Here is a 25857-nt window from a genome sequence, read left to right as displayed (position 1 = left end):
AGTAAGAAAACAACTTCTGGGGTTGGAAAGATAGCATGGAGGTAAGGCGTTTGCCTTTCATGCAGAAGGTCACTGGTTCGAATCCCCACATCCCATATGGTGCCCTGTGCCTGCCAGGAGCCATTTCTGAGCACGGAGCCAGGAATAACCCCTGAGCACTGCCGGGTGTGACCCAAAAAAAACCACACACACGCACACACACACACACACACACACACACACACACACACACAGAAAACAACTTCCCACATGGCCCAATGATGCTACTTTTTGGCATCTACCTTCAGCCCTCCCCCAACCACACAAACACAAAAACATTAATTTGAAAAGATACAAGTTCACTGCAACATGAAACAATCCAAATGACAATGATAAATTGTGAATGGAGAAGTTGTGGTATATACCCAATGGAGTGCTCTATAGCTTTAAGAAGATGACATCTTGCAATTCACCATAACTGAGTCAGAAATGAGAACATCGTGTTTAGATAGGAATATATAGCTGAGAATGGGACTGTGGGAATATATAGTGGAAAATGATAACATACTTTTGGCTTTGAGTGGCAAAACTAAATTTACCAGGCCAGGGTGGGGGTGATATATGGCAGTTGGACTTGGGCACATCCCTTGGATAACCCCTATTGTAATTACAGTTGAATCTGGACATGCTCCTGGACATGACCCCTTGTCATGCCAAGTATAAAAGGAAAAACTTGGACTTTTGCAGAGTGGCCAGGATAGTGGTCAGAGCTGGTCTGAGAGGACCAGAGATTAAAGCACAAGAGAGATGCTGCTTGCTTTGTATTTACTTTCTTCTCTTTCTTATACCAGGGCCCCCTGGTCACTTCTGGCCAGTGAACTTCCATCTATCTCTCCCACTCTCTCAGAACCCCTCCCCCCCAGGTGGTGGGTGGCGGTGGCAGGCCTCAGACTCCAGAAGAAATAAAAAGTATACTGGTTTCTCTCTTCTCTCTCAGTCCCGGGCAGAGCATTGCTGGTGGGGAGGAGGAGGGAGAAAAGAGAAGGCCTAGAAGCAACATAAGGAAAGTGAAAGCTCTTGGACACTTTGTGGTGCTGAAGGTATGGTAGTTTTGTATTTTTGTACATTAAAACCACAAAAAACTATTTTGTAATCATGTTACTTAAACTAATAAAAATTAAAAACTGAGGGAAAATGAAACTTCCTAATTTCTAATCTATCCGAAGGAAAGTAATGAAAGTAATAGTTAAAATAAATTTCTTTATAGGTAGCTTATACCTGCCAAGAGCAATTTCTGAGCATGGAGCCAGGAGTAACCCCTAAGCACTGCTGGGTGTGACCCAAAAACCACAAAACAAAACAAAACAAAAAAACAAAACAAAACAAAAAAACTAACTCCTCTCTCCTCCAATGAAAACTTGACAAATGGAAAAAAATCTATCAGTAGCTCTACAGTGATTCATTTTTCATATTAAAAGATTTAAAGCATAGTTCATGATACAAATTAATTATATATAGATAACAAAACAACTGTAAAAATCCAAGTCCAAGTCTTTGGGCCACAACTGACAGTGCTCAAGGTTTACTTGTGGCTCTGTGTTCAGGATCATTCCTGACAGATTCAGGGGACCAGATGACATTCTGAGGATGGAACTCAGGTTGGCTGCATGCTAGCCAAGATCTCTATCCACTGTACGATATAGACTGAATCATGACTAAAAAAATGCCAATGCAGCAAGATAATTACGATACTCACCTCATCCCTATAGAGTGGGCTGGTATAATACATTATGTCCATTGCACTGCTGTTCAACATGTCCCTTAAACCTCGCACCTTGTCGGGAGTAATGGAATCAACAGTGTCTATAAAAAAACAAAAATTTAAATTTGGAGAAAACTATTTTAGAAAATATAATTACAGAAAAAAATAACATTCTCTGAAATAATTTCCCTTTATAAGCATTTGAATGTTTAGGAATAAATGAAGCAAATGAACTGTATTTCTTCAATATATTAGGAGAAAAATAAAACAAGTGAAAGATGAGATGAGAAAAGGAAATAGAGAATAAAGGCCATTATAAACTCTAAAAGTCTCACTTTTTTTTTTTCTGGCTCACATACTGTGCTCAGGGTTTACTCCTGACTGTATCACTCGAGGATCACTCATGGTGGTGATGGCTGAAGGAGAAACTTCATATGGTACTGGGATTGAATTAAGGTTAGCAGTGTGCAAGACAAGAGTCTTACCAGCTTAATATCTCTTTGGACCATTTCAACATTTTTACTACATTGTTTGCATAACATTTATAGACTCTATAATCAACCCCTCTCTATTCTGACAAAGAAGATGAAGGCACACAATCAACCTTTGTACTTCCTTTTCTGTTTCCTTTCTCTTTTATCCTTTGGTTTATGCACCCCTATGTGGAATGTTAGTGGTGGCAAATCAGCAACAGATTATAAAGGTTGTTCCCCACACATTTCCTACAAATCTTTAGTGAGCCACAGACTCTATAGAAAGAGCAATTAAATTAAATTAAATTAGCATCAAACTAGCATCAGCAATAAGTAAATCTCTTCAATAAACAAGTTGGTATAATTTTCTGCACTAAACAAAAAATTAAACACCTTAATACAAAAATTACATTGCAAACAAGTTCAGCCTTATGTGTATCACATGTAAATTCAATTTTAGGAAATTAAAATAAAGAAAATTATTAAAGACATATAAAGCTATATTTGTTTAAGGAGTACAAAGAAGTCACAATATTCATTATTTAATTTCTTCTATCTTTCAGGATTTTTTTTGGGAGGTGGCACAGCTGGTGGTGCTCAAGGATTTCTCCTGGCTCTGAGCTCAGAAATCACTCATGGCAGGCTTGAGGGACCATATGGGATGCTGGGAATCAAACTGGAGTCCATCCCATGTTGGCAAGGCAAATGGCTCACTGCTGTGCTATCTCTCCGGCCCCACTTCTTTCAGTTTCTTATTGCACCAGTTAAATAGTTTTATTTTCCACTTTAATACAATGTAATAAAAACTGGGAGACAGTGATTCAAGTATTTTCAATGGGAAGTGAAGGGAAAAGTCTATTTATAAATAGCACACAGATTTATCCTATGCAAATGCACCTCTTTTCTAAGTTTTAGGAATTGAACCTCATGTGTGATGATGATGTTCTACCATAGTCATGTTTCCAGCTCAGCCTATCTATTCTAGATCTAAAAGTGTAAAAGTGATGAGTTTCAATGTCGTTTAAGTGCATTTTGTCTTTAAACTGTAAAATATGCATACATAAAATATATTTAATATGTATAGCTGAGAGAATAATTTGTGTGATGGAAATATGTCTCTACCACTTAGCTACAGAATACTATCTGGGAGCTGGAGGAGCCGTCAATGGGCTGAGTGCATGCTCCTAGCACCTCCCTGATCATGGCCAGAAGTGACTGAAAACTGAGCTGTGAGTAGCCTCTGAATACGGCCAGGTGTGACCCCAAAACAAAAATGGGGGAAAATGCATTTATTTGGAGGTAGAGGTTCTAGGCTTCATATGGCAATGTTCAGGTACCACTCCTGGCTTTATACAAAGGGTTACTCTGGTCATATACTAAAGCAATTGGTGCTTTAGCTGACCTAACTCCAGTTTGATTCTTAGAACTACATATGTTCACTCCTATCACAGAGCCAGGAGTGGGCCTCTTAGTGGCCCAGTTCTTCAACATCCCCAAACTAGCTTTTTATATCCATAAGAAATTATGAATGAAATGCTCCGAGTGCCAGCCATGTGTTTCTCCAAAGGGCAGCTCCACAAATGACAGCTGTTAATGTCCAGTACTTTCTATCACTTTTCTAGGTTATATAAGATAACCAACTCAAACTTTATATTTTAATATCAGAAAGCACAAATATAAAGAAAATTAGCCATAATTTGGTTGCTAATAGCTCTTTAAGGAAGGAAATAAAAATTTAAATTCAGGCTTGATCTTGTTCTCCCTTCAACATGGTATCTTAATTGCTTGTCTGTTTTTGTTGTCGTTATTGTTTGTTTATGGGTTACACCCAGCAGTGCTCAGAGTTACCCCTGGCTCTGCAATCAGGGGTAATTCTGGTGGTGCTCAGGGACCATATAAGATGTTGAGGATCGAACCCAGGTCAGCCATATGCAAGGTAAATGCCCACCTACTTTGCTATCATAGGGAGCCTCTGTTTCTTTGCTTGCCTAGTTCATCATAACTAAGGCTGGAGAGAGTGTAACAGGCTGAAACACAGGCTCTGTATAGAGGCCCACAATCTATCTCTGGTGCTACAGTTCATCAACAAACAGCAGAGGGGACCCCTGAGTCCCAAGCCAGGGAGTAGATGCTGAGCTTTGCTGCTATGGCCCCCAAAACAAAAGCTCAAGACAACTACTTGAAGACATTTTATTTGGCTACTAAATCAAATAATTTTAAAACAAAATGTACCTCCATCAAGAGTAAGTTTTGACCGCCACTCAACAGGCAGAAATTCAACATGTGTTGCATGGTTGGAAAAATGCCTTTCTTCTATTTTTCTGGCAGCCTCTCTCATCCTAAAATAAAAATAAATAAAAATGAAATTTTATCAGAATAATTTCATATGTATTTATATGACATGAAATGTTTTAATCTTAGTAATTCCACTTCCTTTTAATTTCATTTGGATATGTCTTTTTTGTTTGTTTTGTTTTTGCTTCTGGATTTTGGGCCACACCCAGTGTCGCTCAGAGATTATTCCTGGCTATGTGTTCAGAAATTGTTCCTGACAGGCATAGGGGACCAAATGGTATGCTGGGGAACATCGAATCCAGGTCTGTCCTGGGTCAGCCACATGCAGGACAAATGCCCTACCACTATGCTATCACTCTGGCCTCAGATTTGGATATGTCTTAATTACCATTAGACTATAGAACTTCATTTCAAAGATAGGTTTCTTTCTTTCTTTTTTTTTTTTTTTATGGGGTAAGGGGTTTTGGGTCACACTGGGCAGTGCATTGGCTACTCCTGGCTGTGCTCAGAAATTGTTCCTGATAGGTTTGGGGGACCATATGGGATGCCGGGTATTGAACTCAGATCAGTCTTGTGTTGGCCACACACAAGGAAAACACCCTACCACTATGCCCCCTCAAAGCTAGTTTTTTAAGTATGCCACCTATGAGTTATTTTAAATATTTAAATTATGACCTAAATATATTATGTATAAACTTTTAGTAGAGTATAATATTTTTGTCCAAGTGTGTATTAGCAAGTGTGGCTTGTGTTATTTCCACTAATTTTTCCATGATATGGATTAAAAATTATTTTTGGTTGTTTTTAGGACACACTTGGTGATGTTCAAGAGTTACGCCTGTGCAGGGCAAGCATCCTACCTGCAGTACTATCTCTCTAACACATGGACTAAGATTTTTTAAATTAAAAGCAAAATTGATCTCTGATCTTGTTCTGTGTTAGGAAGTAGATTTTTGATTAGCACTGCCACAGCCAAGATACAAAATAGTTTTAGCACCCCAAAAGACACTCTTTTTAGAATTACACCATTTACTTAAAATATTTTATAGCAAATCCCAGAAATCACATCACTTGATCTAACTTCACTAAATATAATTCAGTATGTATTTCTAAAATGCAAATAAAGTACTTCATTTAACTCTATTATGATGCATTTTCTACTAAAAATGATTTTTTGTTTTGTTTTTTGTTTTGGATCACAACCGGCAGTGCTCAGGGGTCACTCCTGACTCCATGCTCAGAAATCGCTCCTGGCAGGCTCGGGGGACCATGTGGGATGCCGGGATTTGAACCACTGTCCTGCGCCTAAGGCAAAATGCCTTACCACTGTGTTATCTCTCTGGCCCCAATGATTATTTTTTTAAATTTTAGCAAATAGGTGTCGCATTTTCCTCAAACTGTTATTTCCTAAGGATGTTAATACTTTTCTTTAGAGCCTACCCAGAGCCCAGGGCTTATTCCTGTTGATATTTGGCCAACCAGCAGAAATACAATGTTTGGGCCTAACAGTGCTGCAGGTAACCAGGGCCACCCAGTGCTTAGGGCATCCAGGACCATACCCAGTTATACTTGGGGGCTAAGTGGTACTGGGCATCAAACTTGGGGCCTTGTGTATGTGTACAAGGCTTGACCTATCTCTTTAGCAATAAGTATTTAGACTGAGCTATAGAGTCTGTGCAATGTAATTAATATAGTTGCTGTCTTGAATCCATAGGTTCCTCTAATTCTCATTTCCTTTGTAATTCTTTTGGTCCTGGTTTGTGAATGACTTCTATTTTCAGTGTGTCATGGTCTGAAAAAAAAGCTGGTACAATTTTTATCCTCTTGACTTTTTAGAGGCAAGTTTTGTGATCCTGCATGTAGTCTATCTTGGAGAATGTTCCACATGCATGAGAGAGAAAATTGTATTTGTTTTTTCGGGTGAAAAGTCCTCTATATTAAATAATAAATCGCTTCAATTTCTTCCTTCAAAGCTAGTATTTTCTTTTTTTTGTTTTTTTGGGCCACACCATTTGACACTGAGGGGTTACTCCTGGCTATGCGCTCAGAAATCGCCCCCAGCTGAGGGGGACCATATGGGATAATGGAGTCCGTCCTAGGCCAGGGCTCGCAAGGCAGACGCCTTACCTGTAGCGCCACCTCTCCAGCCCCCAAAGCTAGTATTTTCTTACTGAACTTTTAGTCTAGTTGATCTATTGAAAGGTGGCAAACAATTTTATATCTTCTTTATCATATCTTTTTAAGTGTTCAGTTTTAACAAGTATGCATAAGAAAGACCCATTTTAAGATTTCTCTATTATTTAATCCACTTATTTTAAATCATATATGGTTCTTAGTTCTTAAATTATTATGAAATGATAATTGAAAAATTGATGTTGTTTCTTTCCTGAATTTACCAAACAAAAATAACTGCCCATTAAGAAAAATAATCTATACTACTGGTTCTTAACAATGGATTTTTTCTTCCCTCAGAAAGAATACTTGGTAATATCTGGAGATATTGTTCTTGTTGCTACTAGAATTCTTTTTGAATCTAGAGGGCAGAGCAGATATACTGCTAAACAACTTACATACAATATGTCAGCTCGTCATCCATAAGTTACTTGGTAAAAAATGTTAGTGATAAGAGAGAGGAACACTAATTTTCAGTTTCAAACTCAAATGCTATGTTTGATTAAAACCCTTTCTTCTTTTCAAGTAAACTTAATTTTCAAAGGTCATCTATGTAAATATTAGACTATCAGTGATAGTTACTGAACCACTTGATTATAATTACGTGGAACAACTTAGGGCTCAAGATTATTGGCTTTTCACTGAAAGATAACTCCTGGGGAGTTCTGAAAACCATATGGGATGCTACAGTCTGTCACATACAAGGCCAATGTTTTACTCATTATTATTTCTCTGGCCTCACCCTGTGTCTGGGATGCTTCATTTATGAATCAGGCATAATAATCTTATAGGAACAGTGACTGTCATTAAAGATGTTAATATTATAAAGCCCTTTATTCCAGAGAATAGCTCCCTTTCTTTGGCAAGCTAAACAAATTCATTTGAAGACTTATAATTTATTTTTAGTATATATGTTCATATCTCATATCAAAGAAAATTATCATTCTAAAAATTAACTACTTCCTCAGTCATTATCCATATTACATATGTATTCTTTATATAAATATTTTCTGTTAATATATACAATATCTATAATTTTCAATGGATTTGAAATATTTGATTCACTTGATACTTAGAATTTGCAATTGGTCCCATATTGCTAAAAACTTCTGAGTTGCAGTGGGAGGATAAAAGCATTGAACAAAGAAATATCCTAGGCTTCAGACCTTTGGTGAACCTCTTTATAATAGATTAGGCAAATTATTTCACCCTTCTAAAATTCTTTAACTCCTTTATGGGACTGGAGAGATAGTATAATGGGTAGGGTGCTTGCCTTGCATGTGCCTATCCCAGGTTTGATTACCACCATCCCATATGGTTCCCCATGAACCACCAGGAGTAATTCCTGAACGCAGAATGGGGAGAAATTTGAGCTTTAAAGATGCTGGACTTTACTGACCAGGGTTAGATCCCAGGCACCCCACATAATTCCACCGGTTCCTGCCTGGATTGACTTTTTTTTTCTTTTTTGGTTTTTGGGTCATACCCAGCAATGCTCAGGGGCTACTCCTGGTTCTATGCTCAGAAATCGCCCCCAGCAGGCTCGGGGGACCATATGGGATAATAGAAAAGAACAAAAGGGGAAGTGAGGCAGATTGGCTGTTCCAGGATTGGTAAAATCTATTGCCAAAATGTATATCTTGACTAAATAAGAAATATTTGAATCCAATGGAGTATAATAAACATAAACAAGTAATACAATAAACTACAGTTCAGGCCACAATACTGTATAGTTGTAATACCATACACAAAACTTATCATTTCAAACCCTATTAAGAATTTATCAAACTTTCAAGTTCCACCAGGCAAAGAATATTTAGTTCATATTCTGGAAAGGAATGAGTTAATCGTGGTTCAGAACTGCTGTCTATTTAAAGATCAGTAAGTATTACTTAAAAATAAGACTTTATGGGGCTGGAGTGATAGCACAGAGGTAGGGCTTTTGCTTTGCATGTGACCGACCCAGGTTTCCCAGGGTCCATATATCCCTGAGCCTACTAGGAGTAATTTCTGAGTGCAGAGTCAGGAGTAACCCCTAAGTAACTAACCCCTTAGGTGTGACCAAAAGGACCAAAAAGAGAAAAATCTGAGAATACTGCCTTGAAACTAATACATCAAACCTGAATTAAAAACAACCCTGTGAGGAGCTCCACTGAGAAAATCTGGAAAGCCCAGCCACCATTCTCTGGGAATTCTGCCACTAAATAACAAGGGACTTACTTTTCAACTCATATAAATAAAAAAACATACTATATTGGAATAAACTGATTAAATGCAATTTGAATTCATTAGCACAGTCATTAAAGTAAGGTGAAGGAGGGAAAAAAAACTCTCTATTTTCAGGCATTTGAGATATAATTTCAAGAGTTCCTCAGAGAACAAAGAGTTGCCAATGAAGTGAGATGTAGAGTTTATTAAAATTTTTTCAATTTAATGGTAATCCTCCCAAAGTATAAACAAACTTCAGAATAACAGTGACAAGTATTTAACTTTCTTGATACTGTGTACAACTAATTTATGAATAGGAAAACAGATGGGGATGAAATTCTCTAGAATTCCCCCCTCTCTTATGAAGCATAATAATTTGAATATTTTCCATCAATTATTGAGGAGTTTTTTTTTAACTACCCTGTTTCTACAAAAATAAAGTTTTTTTTTTTTTGTATGCAGTATGCTTCCTTGAGCCATCTTTGATTCATTTCAAATTCACCCTACTTCCAATAATAGTTCTTGTTTTTTATTTGTGGTTCCATTCCTTGTTATAATTATGATGAAGCCAATTTCCAGCTAATTTCAGAGTGGGAAGATGACAAATTTGACAGATTAAAGCTTGCATGCCTACATATATATTTAGGATTTTGGATGCGACTGTGCTAAGCCACTGAAATACATGAAATAGCTGGAGCTTTTATATAAAAACTTATTCTTCTTAAACTTGAACATATAAGATAAAAAGCCACTTTAAGAACTACAGAAAAATATTGGAAAATAGCTCAAAAATAAAGGTGGGTATAACAGATAGAAAAGTGAATTTGGGATTCTAACAACTTGTGTTTGACAATCTAAAACTTAAACTTCTTGGCTGTATGAGCCATGAAATAGTTCATTTAAATAAAACCATTAGTTATATTTTTTCACTTGCATGTAAAGAAATCAAGCTGACATCTTCCACTTTATCAAATTCCAGAAAGAACATGCCATAATTCACTTCCAGAATCTTACATATCCAGATAGTAAAAGATCTGCTTCTTGACATAACAGTAAAATTATTGGACACTGTGTAGCTCATTAAAATATCAGAATTGGGGGCCTGAGTGATTACACAGTGGTAGGGTGTTTGCCTTGTACATAGCTGACCCGGGATGGATCCGGCATTTGATTCCCGGCATTCCATATAGTCCCCGAGACTGACAGGAGCAATTTCAGAGCACAGAGTCAGGAGTAACCTGGGTGCCACCAGGCGCGAATCCAAGCTCCCCTAAGAAAAACAGAATTAAAGGAAATAAAATAATGTAACCTATAGAACAGGGGTCTCAAACTCAATTTACCTGGGGGCCGCAGGAGGCAAAGTCAGGAGTAAGCCTTGAACATTGGGGGGTGTGACCCAAACAACTAAAACAAAACAAAACAAAAAAAGATTCCTCTAGGGCAGGGCCACAAAATGTACAGAGGGCCATTTGCGGTGGGCCGCAAGTTTGAGATTCCTGCTATAGAGGTTTAAAGGCAATATCTGAAATTTTTTTTTTTTTTTTTTTTTTTTTTTTTGGTTTTTGGGCCACACCCTGTGACGCTCAGGGGTTACTCCTGGCTATGCGCTCAGAAGTTGCTCCTGGCTTCTTGGGGGACCATATGGGATGCTGGGGGATCGAACCGTGGTCCGTCCTAGGCTAGCGCAGGCAAGGCAGGCACCTTACCTCCAGCGCCACCGCCCGGCCCCAATATCTGAAAATTTAAACGATTTTTTTTGTTGTTGTTTTTTAGTTGATACCGGGGTTTGAACCACCATCCTTCTGCATTCAAGACAAATGCCCTAACTCCATGCTATCTATCCGGCCCGTTCTTGTTCTTCATGTGTGCCAGTTTTTGTGGTGTGAAATAGTATCTCACTGTTGTTTTGTTTGTATATCTCTGATGATTAATGATGTGGAACAGTTTTTTCTGGGCTTTTTGGTCATCTATATATCTCCCATGAGGAAATTTCTGTTCATCTCTTCTCCCATTTTTTGATGGGGTTGGATTCTTTTCCTTACTGAGCTCCATCAGTGCTTTGTATATCTTTGATATTAACTCCTTTGCTATAACTCAGATGGATATGGGTGAATAATTTTTCTCCCATTCTGTGGGTTATTTTTGTATTCTTGTTTTCCTTGAGGTACAAAAACTTCATTTTGGGGGGTTTTTGGGTCATACCCGGTGGTATCCAGAGGTTACTCCTGGCTCTGTGCTCAGAAATCACTCCTGGCAGAGTTGGGGGACAATATGGGATGCTGCGATTCGAACCACTGTCCATCCTGGATTGGCTGCTTGCAAGGCAAACACCTTACCGCTGTGCTATCTCTCCGGCCCGCAAAAACTTCTTTTCATTTTTCTTTTTTGGTTTTTGGGTCACACCCGGCGGTGCTCAGGGGTTACTCCTGGCTGTCTGCTCAGAAATAGCTCCTGGCAGGCACAGGGGACCATATGGGACACCGGGATTTGAACCAACCACCTTTGGTCCTGCATCAGTTGCTTGCAAGGCAAACACCGCTGTGCTATCTCTCCGGGCCCAAAACTTCTTAACTTAATGTAGCCCCATTTGTCTATCTTTGCTTTCTCTTGCTTGGTCAGTGATGTTTCATCCCTGAAGATGTCTTTAGCTTTAATGTCATGAAGTACTACCTACATTTTCCTCTATTAAGAACTGCACTAAATTTGTACAATGCTTTGGGGAGAGTATTGTAATTTTAATGATGTTAATCCTCCCACTCAAAGAGCAGGGAATGTGTTACCATTTTCTTGTGTCCTCTTTTGTTTCTTTTTTTTTTTGGTTTTTGGGCCACACCCTGTGACGCTCAGGGGTTACTCCTGGCTATGCGCTCAGAAGTTGCTCCTGGCTTCTTGGGGGACCATATGGGACGCAGGGGGATCGAACCACTGTCCGTCCTAGGCTAGCGCAGGCAAGGCAGGCACCTTACCTCCAGCGCCACCGCCCGGCCCCCTCTTTTGTTTCTTGAAGTAGTGCTATGTAGTTTTCTTTGTATAGATCTTTTACTTCTTTAGTTCCCAGGTACTTGGTTTTCTGGGCACAATTGTGAATGGGAGAGTTTTTTTTTAATTACCTCTTTTCTTTTATTATTTTATGAAGCCAGGCATTTATTAAAATTAATTTTGTAGCATGCCACTTTACTATATAAATCTATTATTTCTAGAATTTTTGTAGTTTTTAGAGTTTTCTAAATATACCATGTGTCATCCACAAATAGAACTTGACATCTTTATTATCTGGATGCCCTTGATAAAGACCCTTAACTAAATGCTGTGGTATGGCAAGTGCTTCCAGTACCATATTGGAATAGTGGTGAGACTGAGGAACTGACTATAATATTTTCTGTGGCCTTGTGGTAAATGGCTTTGACTGAAAGTTTGTTCAATTCCCATCTGGCTGAGCGATTTTATCATGATGGATGTCAGATCTTGTCAAATGCTTTCCATGTATCTATTGATATAATCATATAACTTTTATATTTTCTTTTATTATGGTATATCATGTTGATTGTCTTAAGTATGTTAAACCACCCTCGTATGCATGGAATAAGTCTTACTTAGTCAGATATATGATCTTTTGGATTCTATATATTGCTAGTATTTTGTTGAGTATTTGCATCTGTGTTCATCAAGTTTATAGGACTATAATTCTTTTTTTTGTGTGTGTGTGGTGTTTCTGCTTTTGGTACCACAGTGACTTTTGCTTCATAGAGACTGTTTGGGAGTATTTCTGTTTCTTCGTTTTTCCAGAAAAGCTTGAAAAAAATTGGCAGTAGGTCCTCTTTAAAGATATGAAATAAGAAAGCTGGGAGGAGTCCACCTAGCAGCTATCAATATCAATTTAAAAGAAGAAAAAAAACCAAGTAAAAAAAAACAAGTAAACAAAAAAGGCAACAACAAATAAACAACAGTTAAAATAACAACAATGACAGAATGGTCTCACTCATCTATGGGTTTTAAGAAAAATGAAAAACATTCTTGCAATAATAATTTTCAGACACAACAGAAAAAACAGCTGGAAGTTCCAGCTCACCTCAGGAAGCTCACCACGAAGAGTGATGAGTTTAGTTAGAGAAATAACTACATTTTGAACTGTCCTAATAATGAGAATGTATGAGGGAAATGGAGAGTCTGTTTAGAGTACAGGCGGGGGTTGGGTGGGGAGGAGGGAGACTTGGGACATTGGTGATGGGAATATTGCACTGGTGATGGGTGGTGTTCTTTACATGACTGAAACCCAAGCACAATCATGTATGTAATAAAGGTGTTTAAATAAAAAAGAACACTATAAAAAAAGATAAAATAATATAAAAATAAAAGGGAGACATCAACTTCAAAAAAAAATAACAACAATGAGAAAGAACAAAAAAAAAAAAAAAAAAAAAAGGAGGGAGGGGAGGAAGGAGGGCTGGTTTGGCAAGATTGTCTTTTTTTTCTTTTTCCCAACAGAACCACAGAGTTTGAATCATCTTGCTTTGTCTCATAAATTGAGGGGGACAATAAAAAAAGTGGATGGTACCAGGAGCAAGCAGTTGCATGAACATTGAGTGGAAATAAAAAATGATCAGACCTAAATACCAAACCCAAAGTCAATGACAACAGAATCAAGATACCCAATCTACAACCAACAAGTTATATACAAAAAGAACCTGTTATACCAGCAGTCCAGGGTGCAAAGGGGGGAGGTATGGGATGTATGCTGGGAACAGTGGTTGAGGAAGGTCAACACTGGTGGTGGGAATGGCCCTAATTCACTATTACTATGTACCTTAAATATAATTGTTGAAGACTTGTAATTCCCATTGGTCACAATAAAAAGAAACAAAAACAAAAAAAGATTAGAAATTATTCATGAGTAAATCCATTTGAACCTGGGTTTTTGTTTTTGGAAAGACTTTTGGTTACCATTTCAAATTCCTCGATAGTGATAGGTCTGTTCAGGTATTCCAAATCATTGTGATTCAACCTTGGAAGGTTAAAGCAGCCAAAGAATTTTCCATTTCTTCTAGGTTCTCTCATTTTGTGGCACAGAGATTCTCAAAGTTATCTTGGATTATCCTTTGAATTTCTGTAATATCTATTGTAATGTCCCTCCTCTCATTTCTGATTTGGTTTATTAGGGTTCTGGTTTTTTCTTTTTTTTTTGTCTTTGTGAATCTTATCAATTTTATTTTTTCACAGAAGCAGCTATTAGTTTCACTGATCTTTTGGACTGTTTTTGAATTTCCAGTTCATTAGTGTCTGCTCTAAGTATTTTTTTTTTGTTTTTTTTTTTCTTTTTAGGGCCATATCCGGCTGTGCTCAGGGGTTACTCCTGGGGGCCGGAGAGATAGTATGGAGGTAAGGCGTTTGCCTTTCATGCAGGAGGTCATCGGTTTGAATCCCGGCGCCCCATATGGTCCCCTGTGCCTGCCAGGAGCAATTTCTGAGCCTGGAGCCAGGAATAACCCCTGAGCACTGCCGGGTGTGACCCAAAAACCACAAAAAAAAAAAAAAAAGGGGGGGGGGTTTACTCCTGGCTCTTGGCTCAGAAATCACTCCAATTGGCTCCAATTTCTGCTCTAAGTTTTATCATTTCCTTCTTCTTTACTGTTTTTGGCTTATATGGTGGGTCATTTTCCAATTTCTTTGGCTGTACAGTCAAGTTATTTATGTGGGCTCTTTCTTCCTTCCCAATGAATGATATCAGAACTATTAATATTTCTCTTAACAGAAATTTAATTTGGATGTTCACATATTCTGACAGTGTGTGTCCTCACTCTCATCTGTTTCTAGGAATCTTTTGATTTCCTCTCTGACCTCTAACTTTTCAGTAGTGAGCTATTTCATTTCCAGGTGTTAAAGTTATTTCTTTGTTTTTGTTTGTAATTCACGTCTATATTCAGGAAGCAGTGGTCTAAGCAGATATATGATACAATTTCTATCCTTTTGATATTATAGAGATATGTTTTGCCTATTAATGATACCGAGCATATCCCATGCCCATTGGAAAAGAATCCCACCCACGACATTGACAGAGATTATTGTCATGGAGCTTTGTACCATATTTCTGTAGAAATAATAATAATTTATTTAAGCACCATGATTACAAACATGTTCAGAGTTTGGTTTCCTTTTTTGTTCTTTTTTTGTTTTTTTGGGTCACACCCGTTTGACAACTCCTGGCTATGTGCTCAGAAATCGCTCCTGGTTTGGGGGGACTATATGGGACGCCGAGAGATCGAACCACGGTCTGTCCTACTCTAGCGCTTGCAAGGCAGACACCTTACCTCTAGCGCCACCTTCCCAACCCCATTTTTTTTTTCCCCAGAGTTTGGTTTCCTTTGAGTTCCTTGAACATCCTCAGCATTTCCTTTTTAAAGTCTTTATCAGAAAGATTACATGGCTGGTTGATAACTGGTTGGATCTTCAAAACTACCATTTTTGTTCATTAAGTGTAGTGGGGTTCTACGTTGTTTTCCTATTATAACCACTGTAGATCTGAGGTGTTTGTTAATGTATTGTGGAATAAATGTGTGACAATAAAGTAAAGTGGAACTGCCAGTTATGCTCCTTTCAGGGTGCTTTTCTGGGAGCAGAAATGGTATTTCTGAATCACAAAGAGGATCACAATGCCACTGCCTTTCTAAGTTTCTCAGGATCATGTGATGGGTAGGGCCCAACTAGAGATTTTTAAATTTTTTTAAATTAAATTGTACTTTAAGGTTTCAGCTGGCACTAAAAAAGGGTTACAACACTGTAAAACAAAACAATATTCACACTTTTCTGACTAAAGAAATGTTGCTGAGGGCATAAACAATTACATTGTTTTATTAGGATCATCATAGAAAAATTTCAGGTTTTAGAACTAGATAAAACTCTATATCCCCATTGTGTTAGGCTGTGGAAAAATTAGGACCCTGAGTTTACTATTTATTCTTACCAACTGACTTGTTTTCATATTTTAAATCTGAGCAAATTTTCTTTATACTGGCTGCTAGTTCAGAGCCAAATATGCAGTGGAACCTTAATTCTAAACATTTCTTTAAATCTTAAAACACTGGAACCATAAAAATAATACCAATGTCTCCCCCCTTCCCCAACAGTTAAAGTGTTTTTAAATAAGGGCCAGAGAGATAGCATGGAGGTAAGACATTTGCCTTGCATGCAGAAGCATGGTGGTTTGAATCCCGGCATCCCATATGGTCCCGAGCCTGCCAGGAGTGTTTTCTGAGTGTAGAGCGAGGAGTAACCGCTGAGCACTGCTGGGTGTGACCCAAAAACCAAAATAAATAAATAAATAAATAAAAATAAAACGAAGTTGAATAAAAATAAATCACTAAGGCAAATAACCCATTTTAGTAATACTGGTACCAAACTCAATGTTCTTTGTGTAAAATTTAGACTTCAGTTTCCTTTGGTAGCAATTAAATGGACAAGTTAAGTTGCTAAGTGGCAATTTAAACAATTAGCTTTTACAGGATTAGACAACTTCGTTGTATTCCCAATTTCTACAGTTCAGAGAGTAAGATACAAACATAAAACTAGAACTTTTTTCAACTTTTGTTTAATGTAAATTAAGGCATGAAATTAAAAGGGCTCTTTCTTATTCCTTCTCTCTGATATTTTAAAAAAGTCAAATGTCATTATTAAAACCTATTCACAATTGCTCAAATTCTGGCCAAGGTCATTTCCCTATAACTTAAGAGTTTAGGTAATAAATATGTGGCAGAATGATAAAAATCAAAAAAGTGGGGGCCAGAGAGAGAGAGAGCATGGAGGTAAGGAGTTTGCCTTTCATGCAGAAGGTCATCGGTTCAAATCCCGGCGTCCCATGTGGTCCCCTGTGCCTGCCAGGAGCAATTTCTGAGCATGGAGCCAGGAGTAACCCCTGAGCACTGCCGGATATGATCCAAAAAAACCACAAACACACACACACACACACACACACAAAATAAAAAAAAAATAAAAAAAGTGAAAAAGCCTATACAAAGTTTGGATTCTATAGTTAAATAAAGAATGTATTCATCAAAGAACTCACATTGCTGTATTTTTGATAATTCTTCCTTGGTCCATTTTCTGCCCAATGCCATGAACGACAAATACAATGTGCGTTGTCTGAGAAGGCTTGTCTTCTAATGTGGCTTCTTCTACATAACCTCTATGAAGTCTGGTCCCACTGCTTGATGCTATAAAAATATCAGGATTATAAGTTTACTATTTATTTTAGAAAACATGATTTTATACTATAGTGAAGAAAATGAACTAAGGGAATTCTTTGCTTTGGGGTGAGATAAAATTTGTAGAGTGAAATATATATTGTTTCACTCCTACATAAAGTGCTGAACTAGAAATAACACTAAAGTTAGTAACCAAAGTAAAAAGAAAATAATTAACTGTAAAATTAAAACTCATCTATTAAAACTCACAATTCATTGACAGCTGAAAAATTAAGGCACACTGAAAAATTTTTGTAAAATATGCTCAAAAACTTAGTATATAGTTTTTTATAAAGATATCCATTCAAATAGCAAAATGGGTTAGAGATACCATGTAATTCACGAAACAAATTCAATATATAAAGACATTTATTTTTCTATAATAGTGTCTGCTAAAAATAAATTAAAACTAAAAGAAAGTTAAATTGTATCAGATTTAAAATACTTCAAAAAATTTATAATGTTCTGATATCATCCTTCAGTTCTATTCTCTGAGCCTTTTCTTTTAGTCAGACTTCTTTAGAGTTATTTTTTCTCATTGCTTCCATTTCTCACTTTGTATTTAACCTTTAACCTAGTCAATCAATTTGGTCTTTGCCCACTTAGATCTGTTTAAATCATCAAGGACTTCCATATCACTAAGTCTTCTTCCTTGACACTATGTTTCAGTTGCTTTGCTTTAGTTTCACATTACTGCCTTGTATATGCACTAGTTTTGTACTTTTAGAAGCATAAAAGATATTACATTTGTTACATCATTCAAAATATATATGTAAAGTTAGTCACCATAGAAAAATTCACTTAACAGCACAACATAACTGTTATTAAAACTTAATGCATATTTAAGGTACACTAAAAGTGGAATTTAAAGTCTACTATGAATGAGACTAATTCAGAATTTTGATAAACTATAGTAATATCAATTACCTTTAGAAAATCCCAGCTTCTGAGTAACTGTTCTCGCAATTTTAGATGTTGTTGCATCACTATAAAGATAGACTTCATCCACACTATGCCAGTCCACATGGTTTCGACTCAACTTGAAACTATGAATAGCTGTTGCAAAAAAGGTAAGACTAATTTGAAAGTCTACAAGGAAAACTTCATTTTTTGTAAAAATTAACAGATTTTTCAGTTAATATTTCTAATAACTCAAATGTTAGTTCAATAACAATGAATAGTGATATGAAATAATGCAGATTATTTTATGATTAACCATTGCTACAGGGAATGGCAACTTGTTAGAATATTTACTGTCTCTACTCTTAATCTATATATAGTGAATAAGTTTTTATTATTAAAAATCTAATTTCCCGGGCCCGGAGAGATAGCATAGTGGCGTTTGCCTTGCAAGCAGCCGATCCAGGACCAAAGGTGGTTGGTTCGAATCCCAGTGTCCCATATGGTCCCCCGTGCCTGCCAGGAGCTATTTCTGAGCAGACAGCCAGGAGTAACCCCTGAGCACTGCCGGGTGTGACCCAAAAACCAAAAAAAAAAAAAAAAAAAATCTGATTTCCCAGGTGACATGAATATTCCTTATATCTAAAGGATAAATAACTTTCTAAGTCTTCAATAGCTTTGAAGTATAAGTTAAGTTCCATTTCTTCAACTAGTTTTATTTTTGGATCTGTGAAAATTTCAATTTCAATGCCAGACAAAGCAAGACCCAGAGAGGGAAAAAGAACTTTTAAGTTGGAAAGTGAATGCTAATTTATTAGAATAGGAAAAGTATTTTTGGAATGACTGAAAAATATAACTATCACTGGAAATGCTCACCATAATATAAATCTAAAGTTGAATGATATTTTGATAAAAAGTCAAAGAAGAAAATTTATGCTTTTAAATCTGTATGAGTATAACATTTAATAACTAAGTTATGCTTGGAGAAAAATGAATCTTAAAAATTAAAACTATAGGAACATAGCTTTGTGAAATAGGTTCTATACCTTGATTGTTTTATATTTGCTAAACATTGACACATAAATCTTAAATTAATTAAAGTTTGTGAAACAGACTAAAAAACATGTCTGATTTTTCTTTCACTTACTCATAATTTAATAATTACTATTTTTGAAGGAATTTCCCCCATATCTTTGGCCATAAAGATAAGAGATCTTTAAAATAGAGAGACTTCAAATCACTGTTTCATTTATTGTTTTGAAATCCTTTCAAAGCAAAATATTAACTCTCACATTATATATAGACATAGTGGCACAAAAATTAATTTGCCATAAAGTGAGTTATTAGAAGAGTCTAACTCTTCTTTATTATTGAGTTCATACCCAGCAGTGCTCAAGGCTTACTTCTGGCTCAATTATTACTCTGGTGGCATCAGGGATCGAACTGGGCTAGGGCACATGCAAGCACTTTAAAACCCTGTACTAAAGATCTCTACTCCACTTTTCCTGATTTGAAGATAAAAATAACCTTAAAAACCAATCCTTTCTGGAACAATATTTCTTAATTACGCTAGAAACATAATTTCACAAATTATGAAAATCTAGTTTACATTTTACTTACCTGAAAACAATACCAAAAGCAAATAACATATCTTTAGCCCCAAATAAAACAATGTACAAACTCAGCTTTGAAAATAAAAGAACTATTTTAAAATTAAAAAGCCTCTTGAAACAGTTTAACAATTGCTTAAGTTTTCTACTTTTATGTCTAATCCAAGTAACTATTTCAATAAGCTTCAAAATCGAATGTTTCTTAACATTCTTAACATTTCTTAACAAACTTAAGTTTACAAAATTTTACTCCCTTTCAATGATCCATATCTTGTGTGAAAGTAATATATCTCAATGTAAAAACATCATTAGACTACACACGTCACAAATATTTCTACCACTTGAAACTAAATAACACTAAGCACAGCAAAATGGATGTATTTATAAAAAAACAAACTAGTAGTATCTATACTTTAATTACAACTAACAGCTCTAAACAAAACTAATGCTGTAAGCCAGGAATAGAACTACAGGGAGAAATAAAGCTACATTTACTGTACCTTGGGAACGCTTTCGTTTAAGACCTGCCGCATCGGTACTCTCCTTATATCCTCTCCATTTGAACAGAGAAGGGAGGGAGAAAGGAGGGAGGTGGTGGACAACTAAGAAAGCAAAAACACTGAGCTTCAAAGTAAATTTAAATGAGAGATGCCTTTTTGTTGAATTAACTCAAAAACTGAGTTGTATTTGACAAACATTATTCTAAATTATTTATTTAAATTTTCTAATAAAAAGCTAGTAAAATAATAATGTTTATCAAATTTTACTTAATGTTTATCAGTCTTTTACTGAAAGAAAAGGGCAAATGAAGTTTATGAGTTAAAAACAACTGTTATTACTTTTAAAGTCTGTAGAGAAAAAAATGGCATTTTTATATATGTAAGAGATTTATAAATTTAGTGAATTTAGTATTCACTCTCACTAAATGTATAGCTAAGACAAAGTCATCAACAATTTAATGTGCACAAAGTATCATTAATAACATTTTAAGCTTGTAATGCTTTCTGGAAAACATTAGTGTATACAATATAAATCTACAAGACACTTTCTGTCACTGAAGTATAGAGCCTTCACAAAAACCAAACAATTCTCTTTACAACTCTGTTCATATTGTAAAAGACTTTTTTTATTTTCCTTTTTTGGGGCCACACTCTGTGATGTTTAGGGGTAACTCCTGGCTATGTGCTCAGAAATCACCCTGGCTCAAGGGATCATATGGGGCCGGGGATAGAACCAAGGTCCGTCTTGGATCAGCCACGTGCAAGGCAAACATCCTATCGCTCCAGCCCCCACATTGTAAAAGACTTTAAAAAGTACAACTTCCAATGAAAAACCTTACTTTCAACAGATAGTACTTACTAGTGATACACTAACTGAAAGGTTATTAGTAAAAAAAAAAACCCGTATGCTTGATATGGAACATACAATGCAAAATAATAAGACAACACTGATACGTGACAAATCAGTAAATATAACCTTAAAATCATCACTTTCTCAAAGTTTGCTATTACATATTAATAAATTTCTTTAAGTTTAAAACAAGAAAGTATTCAAAAATCCATTTGAACTTAAAACATAAATTAACAATTCAATAGATGAACCACAGAATCTTTTACTTCAAATGTATATTCTAATCATTTTATGTTTATCCTCACTCCCTTAGACCTTAAGGTGAATTCAAAGGCTAAATATCATATCGCTCAAATATGAATACATTACTTTATGTTACATAGTACTACAATTGTAACCAATGTTGTATTTAGACAAATAAAACATATTAAAAGGTTTGTGCAAAAGGTAATATATATATTTATAAAGCACTTAGAAACTACTTGTATATTTTACTAGACTGCTAAAAATAATTGGAATAGGATTAAATGATGAGTTACAATATCAGGATTATTAAAAGTTTCAATGTCACAGAAGATTAGAAATTACAATAGAATTTTCATGAGAAATAGATTTATCACTTGCAAAAAGCATCTTTAAGTAGAAATTTCTAAATTAGACACCTGCCCAGTGGGGCCCAACTGTGAAAAATTGTGAGTGCTGCCTATGTGTGTCTATCTCCTGTCCTGTCGTGTGAAACTCTTGGGAGTGGGCCGAAAAGAGGCTCCAGAAAACTCGCTCTCCCTGAAGCTCATTCTAGGGCAGGAATGCCACGGAACTGCTTCATAACCACGGCTATAAGCAGCACTTTGCAGAAGCCAGGTCCCCTACTTGTGACGTCAGGCTGGGAAAATCTATGAAACTACACCTGCCCAGTGGGGCCTGACAGTGAAAAATTGTGAGTGCTGCCTGTGTGTGTCTCACTCCTGTCCTGTCACGTGAAACTCTTGGGAGTGGGCTGAAAAGAGGCTCCAGAGGAGCACGGCTGCTCCGCTTCGCTACGTGGCCATGCGCTCTTTCTAAGGAAGAACACCATCGCAACAAGAAGAAAAAAATCACACTAAGAACTGTGCTGGATCACTGAAGCCCAGCATTTATCTCTAGACTGTCTTCTCTGCTGCATGCTCAGCCCTAAGATTTGATCCTGTGAGAGGCTTCATCCATGGAGGACTCCCCTCCCTTGGAGGCAAGCTGACCCACCCAGAAAGGGTGGAGCCAGAGGAGTGTGGCTGAGTACATCATTTAGCCAATGAATACCACCACAACACATAGAAAAACCCACAATACAAGTGTGACAATGGGGAAACAATGCAGGCCAGCATCAGACATAGAGAATGAAAATGACAAATCTGATGACCAGATAATGACCAACCAACTAATCAACCTCTCAGATAAGGACTTTGGACAAGCAATATGGAAGATGCTCAAAGAACTCAAAGAAACCATGGATCGTGTTGAACAAAACACTAACAAGAACCAAGAAAATATGAAGACAGAAATCATAAAACTCCAAACTGAAATAACATGTCAACTAATAGGCCTGAAAAACTCAGTAAACGAAGTGAATGACAAAATGGATAAGCTCTGGGACAGGGTAACAGAAGCTGAAAATAGAATTGGTGCTGTGGAAGATGAGATAAATAACAATTCCATAGAGCGGGAGAGATTGAAAAAAAAACTTAAAGCAAATGAACAGACAATGGAAAAATTAGTCAAAGAATGGGAACAGATGAAAATAGAAGTCTATGATAAGCTCAACAGAAACAACTTAAGAATCATTGGAGTCCCAGAGACCCAGGAAGAATTAACGGTCAAGAACATCATTAAAGAGAAACTTCCAGAGCTAAAGAATATATGTGATCAAATCCTGCATGCTCGAAGAGTACCAACCAAAAGAGACCCCAGAAAAAAATACCCCAAGACACATTCTAGTCACAATGATGAATCCCCACAGATAGAGATAGAATTCTAAAAACAGCAAGATCAAAAAGGGAAATTACATTCAAGGGAGCATCCTTGAGATTTACAGCAGACCTGTCACCAGAAACACTCAAGGCCAGAAAGCAGTGGTGGGATATTGTGACAAGACTGAATGAAATGAATGCTTCACCTAGAATACTATACCCAGCAAAACTTACTTTCTGGTTTGACAGAAGAATACATGGTTTCACAGACAAAAACAGCTCAGAAACTTTATAGACTCAAAACCAGTCTTAAGAGAAAAACTGAAAGACCTAATTTAAGACAAGACTAACCAAAAGACACACCAAATTTCGATATAAAGATGGCATTAAATCCCAGGACAATTCTTTCTCTCAACATCAATGAACTAAATGCACCAGTCAAGAGACACAGAGTGGCTAAATGGATCAAAAAACTCAATCCAACCTTCTGCTGCCTACAAGAAATGCACCTGAATAGTCAGAACAAACATAGACTCAAAATAAAAGGCTGGAGAAAAATTATCCAAGCAAACAACACCCATAAAAATGCTGGAGTGGCCATACTAATATCAGATAATGCAAACTTTATACTCAGAAAGGTTGTAAGGGACAAAGATGGACATTTTATATTAATCAAAGGGTATGTAAAGCAGGAAGAAATTACTCTCCTAAACATATATGCACCGAATGAGGGGCCAGCAAAATATTTAATACAATTGTTGACAAATCTGAAAAATAATATCAATAACAACACAATAATTGTGGCTTTGTCAACATTGGATAGGTCAACCAGACTGAAACCCAACAAGAATATACTAGACCTGAGGAGAGAAATGGAAGAAAGAGGCCTAGTGGATATATATAGGACACTCCACCCCCAGAAACCTGGATACACATTATTCTCCAATGTACATGGGACATTCTCCAGGATAGACTACATGCTGGCACATAAAACATACCTCCATAATATCAAGAGGATAGAAATATTGCAGGCTACCTTCGCTGACCACAAGGCTCTGAAATTATTTGTGAATTCCAAAGGGACACAGAAGAAAAACTTTAACACCTGGAAGTTAAACAGCCTCATACTGAATAACCAACTCCCATACGACCAAACTATACCACTCCTAGGAATATACCCTAGGAACACAAAAATACAATACAAAAATCCCTTCCTTACACCTATATTCATTGCAGTACTATTTACCATAGCAAGACTCTGGAAATGGTCAAGATACCCTTCAACAGATGAATGGCTAAAGAAACCATGATACATATACACAATGGAATATTATGCAGCCGTCAGAAGAGATGAAGTCATGAAATTTTCCTATACATGGATGTACACGGAATCTATTATGCTGAGTGAAATAAATCAGAGAGAGAGAAAGACGTAGAATGGTCTCACTCACTCATCTATGGGTTTTAAGAAAATGAAGGACATTCTTGCAATAATAACTTTCAGACACAAAAGAGAAAAGAGCTGGAAGTTACAGCTCACCTCATGAAGCTCACCACAAACAGGGATGAGTTTAGTTAGAGAAATAACTACGTTTTGAACTATCCTAATAATGAGAATGTACGAGGTAAATAGAGAGCCTGTCTAGAGTACAGGCGGGGGTTGGGTGGGGAGGAGGGAGATTTGGGAAATCGGTGATGGGAATGTTGCACTGGTGATGGGTGGTGTTCTTTACATGACTGAAACCCAAACACAATCATGTATGTAATAACGTTGTTTAAAACTTTTTTTTCTAAATTAATTCTAAACTCTAAATTAAAATATGAAAGTCAACAAATTAGATCATAATTTTTGATACAAATTAAAAATATAGATTTTAGATTTTATAAATCCATTATTAAAATTTAAAGTAATAAATTCCATATTTATTAAAAGAATGGAATAGATTAACCTGTGCAAATCCTCTTAGAAAGGTAGTCACAATCACAAAATTGTTTTTCTTTCTAAAGTAATAATATAATTTAAGGATCAAAAAGGAAATATTCTAATATACTAAAAATTAGAGAAACATCTATTTTAAAAATCTTTAAAAAATTAAAAATTGTTCTTTTGGGGGTGGGGGGGCTGGAACGATAGCACAGAGGGAAGGGCATTTGCCTTGCATGTGTCCTACCAAAGTTTGATTCCCAGTGTCTCATATAGTCCCCATACAAACCAAAAAGAAAATTCCTAAACAATTAAATTCTTATTTTGACTTGAAAGTAATTTGTTTTGTCACAGAATCCTATAATATAGAAAACTTTTTCAACCTAAAGCACATAAGAAGAGATACTATTATAAGTATTACAGAGATGAAAGGATTTATTGCCAATTCAGAGATTATTCACTAAATGTAAATGAAGTGCCAGAAAATCTAATTTCTTATTTTATATAAAAATAAGGCTTTAGTTACAATTTTATATTGGCAAATGTATGCATTAGATCAATACAACTGAAAATCCTTATTAAATGCTAATGGTTAATGATAATATTAGTCTTGTCTGTAACTAAAGATATAGAATACTAAAATATACTTCCAGTAAATTTTCTTAGAAATGGATCCCTTAAGCTATTTTCTTCATTATATACTGCTGGAAGCAAATGAATATCTAAGAAGAGGGTGGCTGATGACTTACAAACTCCTTTAATAGCACAACTTGTATTGGAGATGAAGAGTGTCTGCCTTTGTCTTGCATATTCAAGGACCTGGATTTGATCCCCAGGAATATTAAAATAACAAAAAAGTGAAACCTACATGGCTCAAGGGAATAAAGTACAAAGGGATCAAGTGCCTATGAGAATCCTGGATTTGATCACTAGCATTTCATGGTCCCCAAACAAAAACTACAAGCAAAATGAAAAGCTGAAAAGTTATACAACAACCTCTACTTCAG

At 36.3% G+C, this 25857-nt stretch overlaps 1 protein-coding gene across 2 annotated transcripts in view; it reads right to left on the bottom strand.

Annotated features, from left to right (window-relative positions):
- The window catches only part of DDHD1 (DDHD domain containing 1), an 86520-nt gene that overhangs the window by 24616 nt on the left and 36047 nt on the right, over positions 1-25857 (bottom strand). For both annotated transcript variants that reach the window (XM_049767032.1, XM_049767037.1), the window contains 4 exons: positions 18051-18179; positions 16946-17093; positions 4447-4553; positions 1736-1842 (listed from right to left, as the gene is read on the bottom strand). In XM_049767032.1, the coding sequence (XP_049622989.1) occupies positions 1736-1842; positions 4447-4553; positions 16946-17093; positions 18051-18179 (491 nt within the window). The remainder of the gene's footprint in view (positions 1-1735; positions 1843-4446; positions 4554-16945; positions 17094-18050; positions 18180-25857) is intronic.

The sequence above is a fragment of the Suncus etruscus genome, chromosome 2, assembly GCF_024139225.1.
Source record: "Suncus etruscus isolate mSunEtr1 chromosome 2, mSunEtr1.pri.cur, whole genome shotgun sequence".
In the NCBI taxonomy this organism is placed as follows: Eukaryota; Metazoa; Chordata; class Mammalia; order Eulipotyphla; family Soricidae; genus Suncus; species Suncus etruscus.
The sequence above is the reverse complement of the archived record's forward strand: the minus strand, read 5'-3'. Positions and strand labels throughout refer to the sequence as shown.